The sequence below is a fragment of the Poecilia formosa genome, unplaced genomic scaffold, assembly GCF_000485575.1.
Source record: "Poecilia formosa unplaced genomic scaffold, Poecilia_formosa-5.1.2 Scaffold335, whole genome shotgun sequence".
Taxonomy (NCBI): Eukaryota; Metazoa; Chordata; class Actinopteri; order Cyprinodontiformes; family Poeciliidae; genus Poecilia; species Poecilia formosa.
In genome coordinates this window covers 631,341-646,481 of record NW_006800274.1, presented here as the reverse complement: position 1 = coordinate 646,481, position 15,141 = coordinate 631,341, and the positions used below count along the sequence as shown (strand labels likewise).

The 15,141-nt window shown below is 40.5% G+C and overlaps 1 protein-coding gene across 1 annotated transcript in view; it reads right to left on the bottom strand.

Annotated features, from left to right (window-relative positions):
* Nucleotides 1-243: 243 nt before the first annotated feature.
* Nucleotides 244-15,141, bottom strand: part of rasa2 (RAS p21 protein activator 2) — a 31,347-nt gene continuing 16,449 nt past the window's right edge. Inside the window, exons 6-24 of the mRNA XM_007573633.2 lie at nucleotides 13,957-14,040; nucleotides 13,271-13,343; nucleotides 13,081-13,157; nucleotides 12,500-12,601; nucleotides 9,231-9,384; nucleotides 8,863-9,011; nucleotides 8,426-8,540; nucleotides 7,484-7,558; nucleotides 7,257-7,380; nucleotides 6,867-6,973; nucleotides 6,679-6,762; nucleotides 6,506-6,583; nucleotides 6,346-6,419; nucleotides 6,109-6,215; nucleotides 5,411-5,493; nucleotides 4,818-5,026; nucleotides 3,879-3,982; nucleotides 3,550-3,730; nucleotides 244-2,717 (exon numbers count right to left, since the gene is read on the bottom strand). Coding sequence (XP_007573695.1) covers nucleotides 2,687-2,717; nucleotides 3,550-3,730; nucleotides 3,879-3,982; nucleotides 4,818-5,026; nucleotides 5,411-5,493; nucleotides 6,109-6,215; nucleotides 6,346-6,419; nucleotides 6,506-6,583; nucleotides 6,679-6,762; nucleotides 6,867-6,973; nucleotides 7,257-7,380; nucleotides 7,484-7,558; nucleotides 8,426-8,540; nucleotides 8,863-9,011; nucleotides 9,231-9,384; nucleotides 12,500-12,601; nucleotides 13,081-13,157; nucleotides 13,271-13,343; nucleotides 13,957-14,040 — 2,011 coding nt within the window. The 3' untranslated portion in view covers nucleotides 244-2,686. The remainder of the gene's footprint in view (nucleotides 2,718-3,549; nucleotides 3,731-3,878; nucleotides 3,983-4,817; nucleotides 5,027-5,410; nucleotides 5,494-6,108; nucleotides 6,216-6,345; nucleotides 6,420-6,505; nucleotides 6,584-6,678; nucleotides 6,763-6,866; nucleotides 6,974-7,256; nucleotides 7,381-7,483; nucleotides 7,559-8,425; nucleotides 8,541-8,862; nucleotides 9,012-9,230; nucleotides 9,385-12,499; nucleotides 12,602-13,080; nucleotides 13,158-13,270; nucleotides 13,344-13,956; nucleotides 14,041-15,141) is intronic.

Sequence of the window (15,141 nt, the reverse complement as noted above, 5' to 3'; positions counted from 1 at the left end):
TATTGCATGAAAAAAAAAAAAAAAAAAATCTTTGTACATCCCTCTTGACCCATGGCAGTGGAAGCATGCTGTGCTCTTGAGTTAATGAGAGGATAGATGGAGACGAATGTAGACAAAAAAAAAACCCATTATGATGCAACAATAAAACCTATGGCACAACGGCATTATTATTTTCTTTGTTTTTTAATTAAATTTACAAAAAGATTATATAATGCGAACACAAATCACACTCTCCACAAAAAGGACCGTTGGCAAAGTGTTTATTCTGAGCAGACAATATGGACCATAAATGTGAAATACATTGCTCCATTAGTATAAAACCAGACATCAAACTGAGGCCGAACATTCAGAAATGAGTTGGATATGTTTAAATAACCCCTTGCTTCCACTACCGGCTGTACGCTGGAAAAAAATCCAATTAAAAAAATTCAAATCAAAACTCAGTTAAAAATAAATTAAACACAACCAAACAATCCCTTCAGGTGATCCTGCCTTTTGTAATCTCCCTTTTAGCGAGAGCCGATTGAAGGAAATGTCTGTTGGATTTCAATAAATGTCCAAGAAACTAATTTGTTCTCTCGTTAAAAACAAAGTGCTCAGAAACACGTCTCGCATGCGATTTGACAAAAAGCTTCCTGGGAGGTATTCGTCTAACAGAAGTAGATCTAAGCGTGTTCCCTTTAATAGTTTGGTCAAATTTGAACATAAACCTGGCTCCTGCATGCTGCTCTGCACTCTGGCATTTCTACTTCTGCAACCACAAAGAAAGAAAACGAAGAAGTTCCCGTACTTAGAAACAATAGTCTAAATATATGCTATTTGAAGTGAAAATCTTCAGATAATAGTTTAATATTTGTGTTTAGCTTCATCTAAGGTCAATTGGTTTATAGCTGAAATGAAACGATAAAAAAAAAAAAAAAATGTTAGCATTAAACTCCAGTAAAGTGGAAATGTTGCAGGTGAATGCAAAACAGCAGCAGCCTAAAGAAAAAAAACAACAAAACAAAGCAGTTTAACAAGAGACATGTACCAGCATAGCAACATATTCAAATCAAAGTTTACAAAAAAATAGATACAAAAACCTTTATCGTGAAACATAAATTGTTAAATAATGAAAACATGCACGTTAGCAATTAAATCAGACAAAAGCAATGGTTTTTTGTTTTTGCATACGTACAAAGTGGTTAACCCTGTATTCTTAACATCAAATGTTCGACATGTTAAAACAAATTCAAGTTTCTTCTTCTTCATTGTTTGTTTGGGTGCAAAACGGGGAGGGAAAAAAAAAAAAAAAAAGAAAGAAGAGTTGGAGGGGAGGACGTACGATGGAGTCACTCCAAGACTCCTAATCCATTAATGCACGTTTTTCTTCACACTTTAGACTTTTTACAACCTTCTCTGGCAGGAAGGCGCTGTGAAAAATTTTCAAGCTCCAGATAAAGAAATAAAAAAAATCTTTAAAATAATAAAAGCGTAGCAGCTGGAGCTTTGGAGTGCTGCTGGTGTGAAAGGCGAGCGTGAAGGAGGCGCCGTCGCTGCGATTGTCGAGAACGAATTTAGAGATGAAGGGAGTCGTGTGTTATTCTGGCTGCGCCTCCTCTCGGCGGGACCTCTATCGTGTCATGTTTGGGGGGTGAGAGAAGGGGGGGGGGCTCTGAGCATGAACATCACGGGTCCAATGTACACCGTACCATCAACAGTTCACAATCACAAGCAAACAACTCTTTACCACAGTCATGCCGTCCAGATTCAAAGCTGAATGCATGCAAAACTGCTTGCCCTAAAAGTCAATAAAAAGGATATGTTAAACCGGACGAACAAACTGAACATATACATATATTTATAATCTGTCTCAAATTTAACAGTTTGTGTACAAAATACATATACACGCAAGTACAAGAGATTGCCTTTGGTTGACAAAAATATCTTAACATATATATATATGTGTGTGTATATATATATATATATATACACACACACACATATATTTAACAGGCATTCAACGTTATTGTACAGGAGTGAAACAAAGACAAATATGTACTCAGGATCATGTAATGATCATAAAGCTGATACCAAGTATCTAATCATTTCCATTCGGACAGCTCCAAATATTTAAAGTGCGTTTGCATCGTTTCCTCAGTATTAAATGTGAAAAGAATCTCCATCAGTAAGGCAGATTGGTTTGTTTTTTGTTTCGTTTTTTTTTTATAAAACACACACACATTTGTTCAGAAGAAGAAGGACACTAAACGATTTGAGGGGCACAAACAAGAGGACGATCCTCCAGAGTGATGATTGTTATTGAACTGAGGTTCTAAAAACATTTAAAAACAAGGAGGGAGTGATCATCATCATCACAGCTGTTCATATAAAACAGAGTAAATTTTAAAAATACACACATATATATATATATATATTTATATATAGCAGCCTATTCACACACCATCTAGTGATGCCTCTGTGGATACATGAAGAATCAGTCTGCAGTGCAGCCAAAAAACAAAAACAAAACAAAAAACAACAAAAAACAAAAGGTTCATTCATAGTGGACTAAACGTGTGGAGGTCAGGGTGTATATCATTCTCCTCGTCACTTGCTCGGACATCTTCGTGGGCTTTTTGTGGTCCTCTGTGGCGCACTGACCCCTGCTGGCGGGGCCGTTTCAGCCCACGCCGGCCCACCCAGGCTAAGAGGTTTTCCCTACTATGGGGTTGTCACTGAAACAGAGAGAGCATCAGAGTGACTACATCGGTTAATTATCCATCAAAGCCATCATACTGTACTTAATCACAGCAATTAATAGATAAACTATAGAGTTAAGGGCATTTCTTTATGAGGGAGGCGTCTGATTATTTACCCCCGCAGGCAGAGTCACAAACAAGCACGTTTGGCTGGACAGAACGAGTTGTTCGGCAGCGGCCTAATAAAAGCCTTGCATACATAAAGGTGTTTTTTTTTTTGTGCGAAGGAAAACTGCACATTCCTCAAAGCACAAAATACCTATGTTGAAAAATGGATGTGGCGGAATCACTCTGTGAGGATGGTTTTCTTAGCAGAGAGAAAACCCCTGCCCCCCAAAAAACAGCTAGAGTTACTAATAGTTTAGACCAAGGCATATTCATGTGTTAGATTGGCCCAGTCAAAGGCCAGAACTAAATGGAAATGAGAATATGTGGGAAGACCTAAAAATGCATCTTTGCAGCTCGTCTCCATTCAAGCTGCCTGAGCTGGAGCCGTTTTGCAAATAGGAACGAACAGAGACGCACCCCAATAAGCTTCCTGCTGCAACTTTTGAGAAAAGTTTTTCTACAAACTGAAATCCTGGAGGACAGAACACAAATGTGCACACTTTTACAGTCTTTTAATTTTAAAAATTATTTTGATTTGATTCTCTAAGTTCTACTTCGTCTTGGTTTATCACATGAAATCCCAATAGCAAACCTCAAACGGCTGCACCGTTACAACACGCTAAAGTGTTGAAGAAGCGTTGAATGCTTTCTATAAGACGCTGCAGAGGCGTCATGCAGAGGAGGTTCGGCGCAGACTTACAGGCTTCCGTACTGCGCGGTGGTGTTATTCCTGCTGTTGTGCTGCCTCTGCAACTCCTCCATGACGTTTCGGAGCTGTTTGAGGGTCTGAAAAGTCTCTTTGGGTTCCTGAATGGTGAACTTGGAGTACTCCTCCTGCTCCCTCTGAGGGCCCTGGTACACCGCCATGCTGGCACACGCATCTGTGGGCAGGACACAGCCGTCAGCGCTGACCGGATTGTAAAATCTAACGCCCGCTTACTACGTGTCCAGCAAGATTAGACAGCGTCTCCGCTACACACAAGTCCCTCTACTTTACTTCAACCCGACAGCAAGTGAGCACATGCTGACCTTCCATGTTTTGTAGCTTGGATTCATTAGATGAGAGGAGGGAGAAGATTCTCTCCGCTTCCCGGTCACAGTCGATGTCCAGCTGCAGGTTGGCCAGCATGGTGCTGCAACAGTAGGGGGACAAATGTGTGAGGAGACAAAATGGAGACGAGGTCATCCAAGAACGAAGGTGAGAGACAACACCTTCCCGAACCGAGCTGGAACGTGAAAACGGTAACTCAACTAATGTTCGAAGCTTTATTGAAAGAAAAAACAAACAAAAAGAAAACAGGTAGTGGAGGGGAAAGTAGATGCTGAAGACAGCAGGAATGTGCTTTTTTTTATGCATTGTTATAATTTTCTCCCAGCCACAGAAACATCCTGAACTCAAATTTGCCTCAATTCCTGCAAAGATTAAAGTACGAAACATTTTTACCAGGAGTTTTACGTCTACTTAATACAAGGGATCATAAAAAGAGTACACACTCCTGGGTGGTTTCATCAATCATTTCCATGTTTCTTCTACTCATTACGTCACAGACACTTCTGTAGGGCAGCGTAGCCAACAGAAAAGACACAAGTACATATTCCTTACTGAACTAAGGAGTATGTTTGCAAAATTAAAACCTAAAAAATGCTGGAAGAAATCTGGGTCATGTTGGTGAAACCAAGCTTTGGGCAAAGATTGGCCTAGAACAAAACTGAGCCCCAGCAATTGTGACGCAATCTAACTTTTCACCTCATTTAATTTGCCTACTGTTGTTTTTATTTGCCATTTCAAACAAACAGCTGTGCTTTTTGTTTTCTCCAAAGCGTGCTTCTCTGCGTCTACATAGGTGGTCACATTTAACGTCGGCCCGGGTTCAGAACAGCAGTCGACTCGTTTTTTTTTTACTGGGTGTGAACTGTGATCTGCAGCGTTAGCTGGGCAGTTTCCATGTGACCTCATCCCACACTCACATTGTGCAGGGCTTACAGCCGGGAGCGCTGCCGCTCTGGTTTTTGCAGCACTGCCACGCGCCGGCGGTGTAATTTGACGAGTGGTAAGTGGTCAAGCGTCCCTCGTTGCAGCGGCTGACCTGGCCCAGGATCTCCAACCACTCGCTGGCCTCCACGCAGTTTCCTGCCTGGACGTAGAGCGGCTTCTCTGAGAGGACCACCTGAAACATCTGGCAAGAGGAAACAAGTCATTAAGGACACAACAAGCACACGTTCAAATCCCTTAAGAACATTTAAACCTTTAACAGCTTGATTGTTCGCGCTTGTAGCTACGGACGTAAAATTTTATATGCGAGAGCCAATTTTGTGCTCCTCAGTATTTAGAGCTAACAGTTTGAGACTCTCCAAAGCGGCAGTTCTGAGTTCAGAGCTTTAACAGTGAACTATTCAAACCTCCTGAAGGGAAATGTCAGAAAAGATTCACGAGGCTGAAAACATTCTTTTTTATTTATTATTGTTGTTTTAACGCTGGGACGAGATCTCGACACCACTTCCATTTCAAGGCAGGAAGCTAATGAAAGGTGTTGAGAGACATCCCAGGCTGACCGACTTACATTTTTGCGGTTAAAGGCACTTTCATCGAGTTTCTCCACCGCCTGGATGTTTTTGACGCTGATGGTGCAGAGGGCCTCTTTCCCTGTCGGCGAGAAAACACTCCGTCATGTTTATCACAGATTATGATGGAGCCGTGATTAAGATCAGCCGTGAGTTTACGGCTGAGAGCAACATGGAAAATTCAGACGTCGAATTGTAACATTTTGTCCACAAACTCACACCACTATTGTGATATAACCGAAAAGTTTCGTGGTAAAGATGAGAATTTGGGGATTTTATGTGACGGAACACCACAGATAAATCTCAATCTTCCCACAATACTTTGATACCCCAAAATATCCAAGTATTTTGGGCAAATTAATCTCAGTATAAATGCGGCTGTTCTGCGAAGGCCTCAGAGGTTTGTTAGAGAAGTTTAAAGAGTCAGGTTTGACTGAATAATATTCTAAGCTTTAGACATCTAGCAGCACAATTTAATCTACACTCTGAAAATGAAGAGCGCAGGCACGGCAGGAAGCCATTAAAGAACAACTTGTCACAAACTGACAGGTCAGGCAGTAAGAGAGCATGAGGAGCCTCGAGGTCCGACACATTCACTTTTCACCGAGAAAACATGTTAAGGGATAAACTGACTTATTATGCAATTTCCAGCTGCACATCCTCTTATTGAGTGGACTGTGAGAATGAGCGGTCTCACCTTTACGTTTGTGGTAGGAGAGCTCCCTGTTGGTCACTCTCAGCCATCTTTTCTTAAAGTTTCTCTTAGAGAAGTTCTTCTTTCCTTGGGTACGTTTCTGCACTTCCCTTGGAAAGCAAAGAAGAAACGTGCAGAGTCAGTGAAAGTCCTTTCCGCCCAGCTGCAAGGCTTTAGATTGAAGAGTAATTAATGAAAGTAATTTGCAAGAAACTATATTCGTCGATGGAAACAACTCACCCCTCCTTCAGAACCACGGCGTCCTCCTGTCTGCAGGACTCTTTACTCACGTTGGACGAGATTTCGTCGAGAAACTGGAAGCAGATAAAAACGCCAATAAGTAGATATAAACAAAACTACTGAAATATACTGGACTGCAGAGCAGGTTTGTACTAAATACCTTTTTAACTTTTTCAATGCACTTTTCTTCTTGGAATGACTTGTAGAAGTCGTACATGTAACTTTCTTTAAAACTGGACTGAAGGCAGAAAAAGTTTTCAACTGGTTATGGACGAGCATTTGACACTGTCGGAGAGCAATTTGCATAAATCGTTACACTCTTCTCGTCTTTACCAGTTTTTTAGACAAACTACCCCAGCTGCCAAGAGTCTGAATAGTTTTTGAGATGAGAGTGAGTGTGCGGGCGATCTCAGGATCCTGCAAGTACAAAACGCATGACAACGAGGCCTGCTCACAGAGCAAATATGCACAGAGCGGATAATGAGGCAGAACGTGCTGGTAGCGGAGGCTTTTGCACTTACGGGGTGATGAGATCGGAGCTGGAACGAGTGTGGGGAGAGAACAGCCACGGCGAAAAAGCGCAGGAACACGAAGCTGCTCACAGCAGAGTACTGAACATGTGGGTCGCCTGCAAAAAGAAAAGAAAACTTGTCAATATCACCGAGTTCGGTCTATGAAAAAAGATTGTACAGGCATTACACAAAGAGTCGATGAGATCTTAATGATTTGGCTCCACCTACTGGCAAATAAAACCAATAACGTCAAATATTAGAAATCTGTTACAGAATAACGGCAAAAGTGGGTTTCGTGAGTAATTGTGCGCAGCAATATTTAAATAATGCCATCTTGCGTTTTGTTTTAAAGGGGAACTTTTAATTAGCTGCACCTCACAGAGATTTTTTTTTCCTCACCCAGGAAGCGTTTGCAGGCGAGATGTCTGAGCGACCTGAAGACGTCGCACATCAGAGGGGGACAGTTGGAGCTGGACTGAGTGATGGAGGAGAAAACTTTCTGGACATAAACCTGAAGGTTTTCCTGCAACAGTAATAAAAGTGATTTAAAGGAATTTATTTTTGGAAAACGTACAGTCTCAATCTTGTGCATAAAAAACAGACCAAAGCGGATGAGGATCGCCCACCTTGTTGACCTCCACGTTGTCACCTTCCTTTAGCTTAATGGGGTCTATCTCACATGTTTTGTTGGAGTCGCAAATCTGTGAAGAGGTAACAGGAAAAATTATCGACACTCGATCCAGTCACCGAACACAGAGGAGTCAGACAACATCTTTATAAAAGACCAAGAAAATATTTTGAAGTCAAAGGACAGAAACTGGAGCACTAACAAACCCTTTTCACACGTGGCACTAACATCGGTCATCCGATCATGTCTGACAGACAAAACGGTGCGGAGTCCCTCGAGACGCATTGAGGACATTTCCTTAGTTCACCTGCTTAGGTGTCCTGCTACACTTGTGTCTGCAGTAGTTTAGCAGTTTGAACTAAATTTGACACATTGGAGGATCCGCTGACATGATGTAGTTACTACCTGTTCTACTCCGACTAACAAAAAGTCTAGCAAATGATTTTAAGTTCTACATTTCAACTTGTTGGAAAAATTCTCAAGAAAAAAGTTGCCACAATAAGGTATTTTATTCATCAGTGGCTGTCAAAGTGTTATAATGAGCAGTTGTTCCCCATGGTGATGAAGAAAAGTGATAAGTGAGCAGGGCATGAAAGCCTGGTCTCTACATCTGATGTTAGCTTTATCTTAATGCATCAAACAAAACTAGATGAAATCATTCGACGGAAGCTACAAATTGTCCCGTTTTTTTACCAGGGTGGACATTTCCTTAGTTCGCCTGCTTAGGTGTCCTGCTACACTTGTGTCTGCAGTAGTTTAGCAGTTTGAACTAAATTTGAAACCTCAACGTGTGAAACGTCAACCCACTTATGACATTTGTGCAGAGGCAGGTTTGACACGGAAAGGCAGCTGTGGAAAGGCTTTCCTTTTCCCAAAACACGGTGGCTTTATAATCACTGAATGAGCGTCTGATTCTGTGCGTTTTGCGTCTTCTTCATACCTCATCGATAACCGGCTTCAATGTAACAGCCAGGTAACTCTTTCCCACGATCTTCATCATGTCGTCAATGCAGCGAGTTGCCAGTGAGTTGCCTCGGAATATAGTGTTAGCCTCCCTGTAAACAAAGACGACTAGATTAACAAGTGCTACAGTTTCTCTCTCTGAAAAAAAAATGTGCCAATGCGACATAACGACACCTTGCACATTACTATGCGACGCCCCGCAAATTAAATTTAATGAGATGAAAAGTGAGGCCGACACAGAAATTCCAGCTTTAATGTCAGTTTTATTTTTCCGTGGTACTTCCCCGTTTCATATTTGTCTGTGGTTACATTATCATCGCAAATAAAACGGAACCTAATTTCAACACTTCCATCCGTCTGCAGTAGGACATCGCTTGCGTCACTGAGCACGCTGCCGGGGGGCTGAATACTCACTGAGTGTTGTCCAGCTCCAGAGCCGCCACGGCAGAGACGAAAGGCACAAAACGGCTGTGGTAGAGCAGCAGCCGGACCATGGGCAGAACGGCCTCGTATCGCTCTCTGAAGATGTCCCCCAAGATGTGTGCTGCTGATGCCGAGATGGGCTGAGGGAGAACAAAAAGCACATCAACAAAAAAACCGAGAAGGTAAAAAGAAAAGAAAAGAAAAGAAAAAACTAAACTGAAAGTGGGCTTAAAGGGTGGCTGCGAGGGTCAAAAAGAGGGATGAAAGTGAAAGAGAAGGAAAACAATAAGTGACCAGCAATTGCAATTATTTTCCAGATACAGCATTGACCACGGGTTCAGGTTCAGCTGTGGCGTTACCTTCACATCGGGGGATTTGAGCAGCAAGTTGCAGAGAGGTGTGTAGCAGGTAGAGGGCAGCACCGTGTCTTCAATGTAAGTGAGCTTCAAACGCAGTTGTCCCAAATCATCAGATTTGGACTTGCTGCCTGTCCCTTTAGGCTGGAGGAGATACCTGAAAGAGCACAGCAAAAGAGAGAGAGAGGGGACAAATTACAGGCGTGTACAGGAAGAACAAATCTATTTTACTAAAGAACAACCCAGTACAATTCAGCTCAAGTCTCTTTATAGACGAGAGGAAAAGATTGGAGAGAGTATTTTCCAGATAGTGAAACCTCAACAAGGAATACAGCAACCCCAAAAGATGTAATTTCTAATGCAACATACATGAAGCTACGTAAAGAACAAAATGTTTCCTTCAACCTGAGGAAACTGTTCAGAGAAGAAGAAATTATTTTAACCGGTTAGAGTGGAGAAGAAAATCTTAAATCCACAAGCTTTTCAACTTTCAGATCTGCTTTAATCTCATGCCACACTACCCCGATTTAAAATGGTAAAAAAAAAACAAAAAAACTCACAAAAGCATAAGGTTTTAATTAAGATACAAATACTGAGGAATCAGAAATAGAGACTCAAGATCTCAAACGCAAAAGTCATCCTAATTAATTTAGGAGTCAACTTCCAACCTTTATCTTTCATCAGGTAATTCATAAACTACATTTTCTATTTCACACATGTGCATCACATAATCTCGTGCTTTATACGTTTGTACCACCCAAGTGTTTCAGGGCCAGACGACATCAGATATTGTTAAACGTTTCAGTGATCGTTCATAAACTCTGCAACTGTTTTTAATAAAACTGTTGAGATGCTTTTGTAAGGAGAGCTTCTGCTTTAAATAGGTTGAGGAAAAAAAAAAAAAGAAAACTGCCCAGATTGCTGCAGCACACTGATCCATCCAGTAATCACATGTTGAGGTAAAAACAACAACAACAACAAAAACAGCATTATTAGCTGGAGCTAATAAACTACGTGGATCACAGAACACAGAGATACTTCATTTGATGTCATTTAACAGAAAAAACAAAAATGTTAATTTTGCATGCAGCATGGACCGTGAGGTAACACAGGACATGAGGTAATGCCACCATGCAACGAGCCACCCACACACTACGCTTGCAGGCTTCATGTACCAACAGATTGCTATCTGGCATAATCCCATATCACCTACTCCGACGCAAAGCTGGGCCACATCCACACAAAGGGAAAAACTGCTGAACACAGAAATCTGGGGAGGTTCTTCTAGTCACCTTGTAGCGGCTGTGTGAAAACTTGGCAGAACATGCTGTCCTGATAGATGTGTAATACAGACCTTTAATAAAATACCAGTAAACCAGCAAAAAGGCTCAACTCAACTTTATAGACCTTAGGCAGTGAACTTGAAAGGGAGGGTCTGACTTCCAGCACTTTAATCAAATAGGACTTTATACGCTTGAGGGCAGTTTTAATGTGCAAAAAGAGCAAGTAGCCTGGTGTGCAGCATGCACTTTAATCTGGCTCAGCACCAATTCAACCAAACTGCTGTTTTACTAAGGAGGTAGATTCAAAGTGACTAATAACATTCCTATATGGTTCACAGTGCAGCTATTTCTTGACATCTTTTAGCTTCGGCGTCTTGCAGTACTTATGTGCAGTGGTAGTGCATGATTGGGGAAAAAAATTTCTTTTTTTTTTTAAAATTAAAAAATATGAACAGTGTGGCTCATAGAAAACCCCTTTACTGCAATATCCTAAAGCCAGTTTAGGATGCAATTTTCTGAAATTGCCTAAATAGTAACAGGAGGATTTTAAGCTTTGTTCATGCAGAGGAAATATAATGATGAAATATAATAAATAAATAAAAAATCATCTGCCTTTCTAGGTCATACCCTAATCTGAGACACAGCCAAGAGCACCATAGTAACTGCAGAGGAGCTGCAGAGATCCACAGCTCAGGTGGGACGAGCTGCAGACATTACATATATACCGTAACATGAAGTACTAACGAGTAATCAGTCAGTAATATCTCATCTTAACGCGTTACTATTTCTGAACAAGCAATCAGATTACAGTTACACATCCAAGTCCTTTTATCATCTTCCTTCGTAACAAAACGTATTTGCCTTCTTTTCTGCGACGATGTGAGCGGTGTTACGGATGCGACAAATCACGTTTTCAACATGACAGTTCAAAATACGAAGCAGTCAGCAGCACAAATGTAAACAACAACAACCGGGGGAGGAGTTTTGCATGTTTTCAAGCTGAAAATATCAGTTAAAGACGAGACAATATTAGGGTTTGTTGTGAACTCCGTGCAGGTGACAAACTCATCCAGCTTCAAGAAGCTCCACCAGGCGAAGCAGAGAGCTGGGACTATTTGCAGGAGGTTCCTCAACCATCCAAACAACCAAAGTTGGACTTCAGTGCAAAACCAGCGAGTAGGGGAGAGTTAAGGAAGTTGGTCAGGTGATTTGTTGCAGATGAAATGCATCCCCTGCGCATGGTTACTTGCCCTGGTTTTGTGCCGTAATAAGTTACAATCAATGCCAAGCTGCCTCACAGAGCATTTTTTCCCCTTCCTGAAAGGAGCAGTGCAGAGACGGAGAAAAACCTGAAGGCTGCACTGAATGAGCTCGACTCGCCAAACTCCACTGTTTCATTCATAATATGAGATTACATGTAAAAAAATTAAATAAAATTCTAATAGCTACATTTACAAACAATGATATAAATGGTAACGGTTTCCATTATAGTGTTAATAGTTAAACATGTCAGGTAAAAAGGTATTTTATTTATCATTAAAAAAAAGCTTTGTTAAGTAAATTTTGTAATTTAATGTGTAAAAACAGGTATTCGTGAGTCAAGAAACAACATCTATTTATTTATTTTTTATTTTTTTCAGAAAATAGTTTTTAAGCTCAACTTAAAAACCAGGAGATACAAATCAGGAGACACTCTGTTAAAAATGCACTTCCTGTAAAAGGAGCTTTGGCAAAACTGGTTATTTTTTTTTGTTGAGGCTGTCCGTGGGCATCATTGGCAGCTGCTGAATGTAACTAATAAAGTTACTTGTACTATAATTTTCTTTTAAAATGAAGTAACCAGCAAAATAAGTTACTTTTTAAAAGATTAATCAGTAATCGGATTACTTTTCCCAACTTTGTTATCGAGCATGTTGTAGGACCACAAAGCTGGAGGATTAGGAAAATGACAGCATTTTTATTTTTTTTTTGCCCACGGCTGGTCCTTACCAGGCTTTGTGGACGCGGTCGCTCTGAAGGATCTTGACAGGAACTCTCGTTTCTCCGAGAAACGCATCCTGAGCCAGATTTTCGTTGTTCCACAGATCCACTCTGCAAGGAAAGACGACGTAAACGTTACGCTTTTCATCTGCGAACGTTAAACTGCTGTTCGTCAAGCCTGACACAACACACACAACACACACACACGCACACACACAAGTGTGGTCAACGTCACACAAACATAAGACACCCGATGCGAGGACAGCAAGAGGGACTCCAAAGAACATGTCACTACCGAGTGGTGCTTACCTCCCGTGTGCGCAGGAACTAAAACAATGCCAGTGCAATAACGCCACCTCAAATTCAAACCTCAAAAACCATGCACGAGTGTTTACCTTTGAAACCTGTCTACTCTTACCAGTGAGCTACGACTCCATTGTGATGGAGGCCCCACCTTGCTTTAACCAGAAGACAAGGCTCTCTATCAGCAGTCAGAACACACCGCAGCTAAGTTAACAGTTTTGATCCAAAGGCCTAGAGAAGCAAGACTAAGGGGGAAACAGAGCAGATGCACATGAAATACAACTCACCTGATCTCGAGCTTTTCAATGTCCTCCTCCTCCACAGGGAACTGTGATTTTCTAGAGTAGCTGCTGGACCGTGTGACCTGAGGATGAACATGTAGAGGCTTTATGAGTGTGTTTATTCATAAATATAGTTATATACGTTATAAATCTATCACAAGAACGATTGAGTAAAAATCAATCATGTATAATTCACCTCAAAGAAAAAAGTTTCCTCAAAATATGGGTTGCTGGTTTTCTTCTTTACTTTTGTTTTCTTTTGGTCTGATCTAAAGGACATAAGATGGAAATAAATTAATTTCACACAAGTGCATGATTCCCCCCCCCAAAAAAAAATCAAGGTATCTACCAACCCCTGTAACTTTATGTGAACCGTTAAAACTGCTGGGGAAAATAAAAATCAGTTCTGCAGAGCTTATACAGCGTAATAGTAAAGTATTTGCCAAAACAATGAGGACAACCTGTATTTACAGCAGAGGCATAGGTCAAGCACAGCTAGCTAACTTTGTCAGGTGTTGTGGTATAATACAACACCGTCTTTAAAATTGATGCGCATCTTGCAGAAACTTTCTTTTGGGACAACAATATCCAATTTTTAAGAGTCCAAGCTAATTATTTAGCAAAAAGAACGATTGACAGCCAAAACACTGCAAAATATAAGGTTGTTTGCACACAGAATCAGCAAACTATGCAAAAAAACACAAAAAAAAACATAAAATTTGTTCAAAGCTAATAAATCATAGGCTTTACATTGTATTAGATAATATCCACCCCATCTTGAATAACAAAAAAAGATGCTTCTTTAAGAAATGTAAATCCTGTCTAAACGTGGTGGTAACAGCTTAGCTGCCTTATGTCTGTGTGTGGCATCAGCAGAGTTACCTGGCAGGTCCAACAAGAGACACGGTGGCGTACGGGTCACAGTTCTGGCCACTGATCAAAGGCAGTTCTTTGCACTCAATTATTCTGCAGCAGTTTGAAAACAAAAGGAGAGACAAACATGTATTTAGTGAGCAAAACATCTTTAGGACAATGTCGAATCACACTTTGCTTCATGCACAATGTTTACGGAAACTAATGTTTCAGAAGACCTGAAAGAACCGCACCGACATGCTATACAAGATAAATATTATAAACTTAAGCCTGAAATTGTTTATACACCCGACAGATTTAGACCAGTTCAGCTACCGCTGAGCTGAATCTAATAAAAAAATAAAAATAGATGGCACTTCTCAATAGATAAAACTATGTGGAAAGGAGTAGGACTTAAAATTCCAAATGATAACTTTCTCAAAAAAAATCTTTATTAGCGTCATCGCAAACACAACATGATTCATGTCATTACAATGTATTAAAAATATATATATCCTAATGAGCTCCTAGTCTTTGAAGGCCTCTGTGCCATCTCCCTAATCTTTAGCTTGGTCAACAGATTCAAGTCAGGATTCTGGCTAAGATATTAATATTACCTCCAGCCAAAAGAAACATGTTGGTAAAAACACAAGGGTTACTTTTAGCCTAAATCTGCAAGGAGAATGAAAATTATTTAGGTTAACCATACATTTAAATGTTTGGTTTTCACACATCGACAATTACTGCAGGTCTGAACAAAAATACAGTGAGCACTAAGTTGCTCCTTATTTGTGCACCCAATCTTGGCCAATAAAGTTGGTTCTGAATATTAAATTACTTTTTACTTTGACAGAAAGTGGGCTTAACTTAAGAGTAAAACCCTAAAACTCTTAAATAAATGTGTATAGTGAATTAATGAATGACAAAAAGAATAAAAAGAAAAAAGGTAACCACATTACGTCAAACTATTCGTCATTCACACCTAAAGCTGACGCATTTTGGACGCCTCATCAGGGTACAGTATTAATACACGTGGAACAAAACGGATCAGAACATCAGTAAACCTAAAGATGCCCGTGTTTTTTTTTTGTTTTTTTGTTGTTTTTTTTTTAAGCCTTCAAATGACAAGGAGTGCTTTGCCCTCATGTTCGGCTGCAGTCACACAGGGACCATTGCTTTTTTTTTTCACAACTGTTTCAGGTGACAACAAACAGA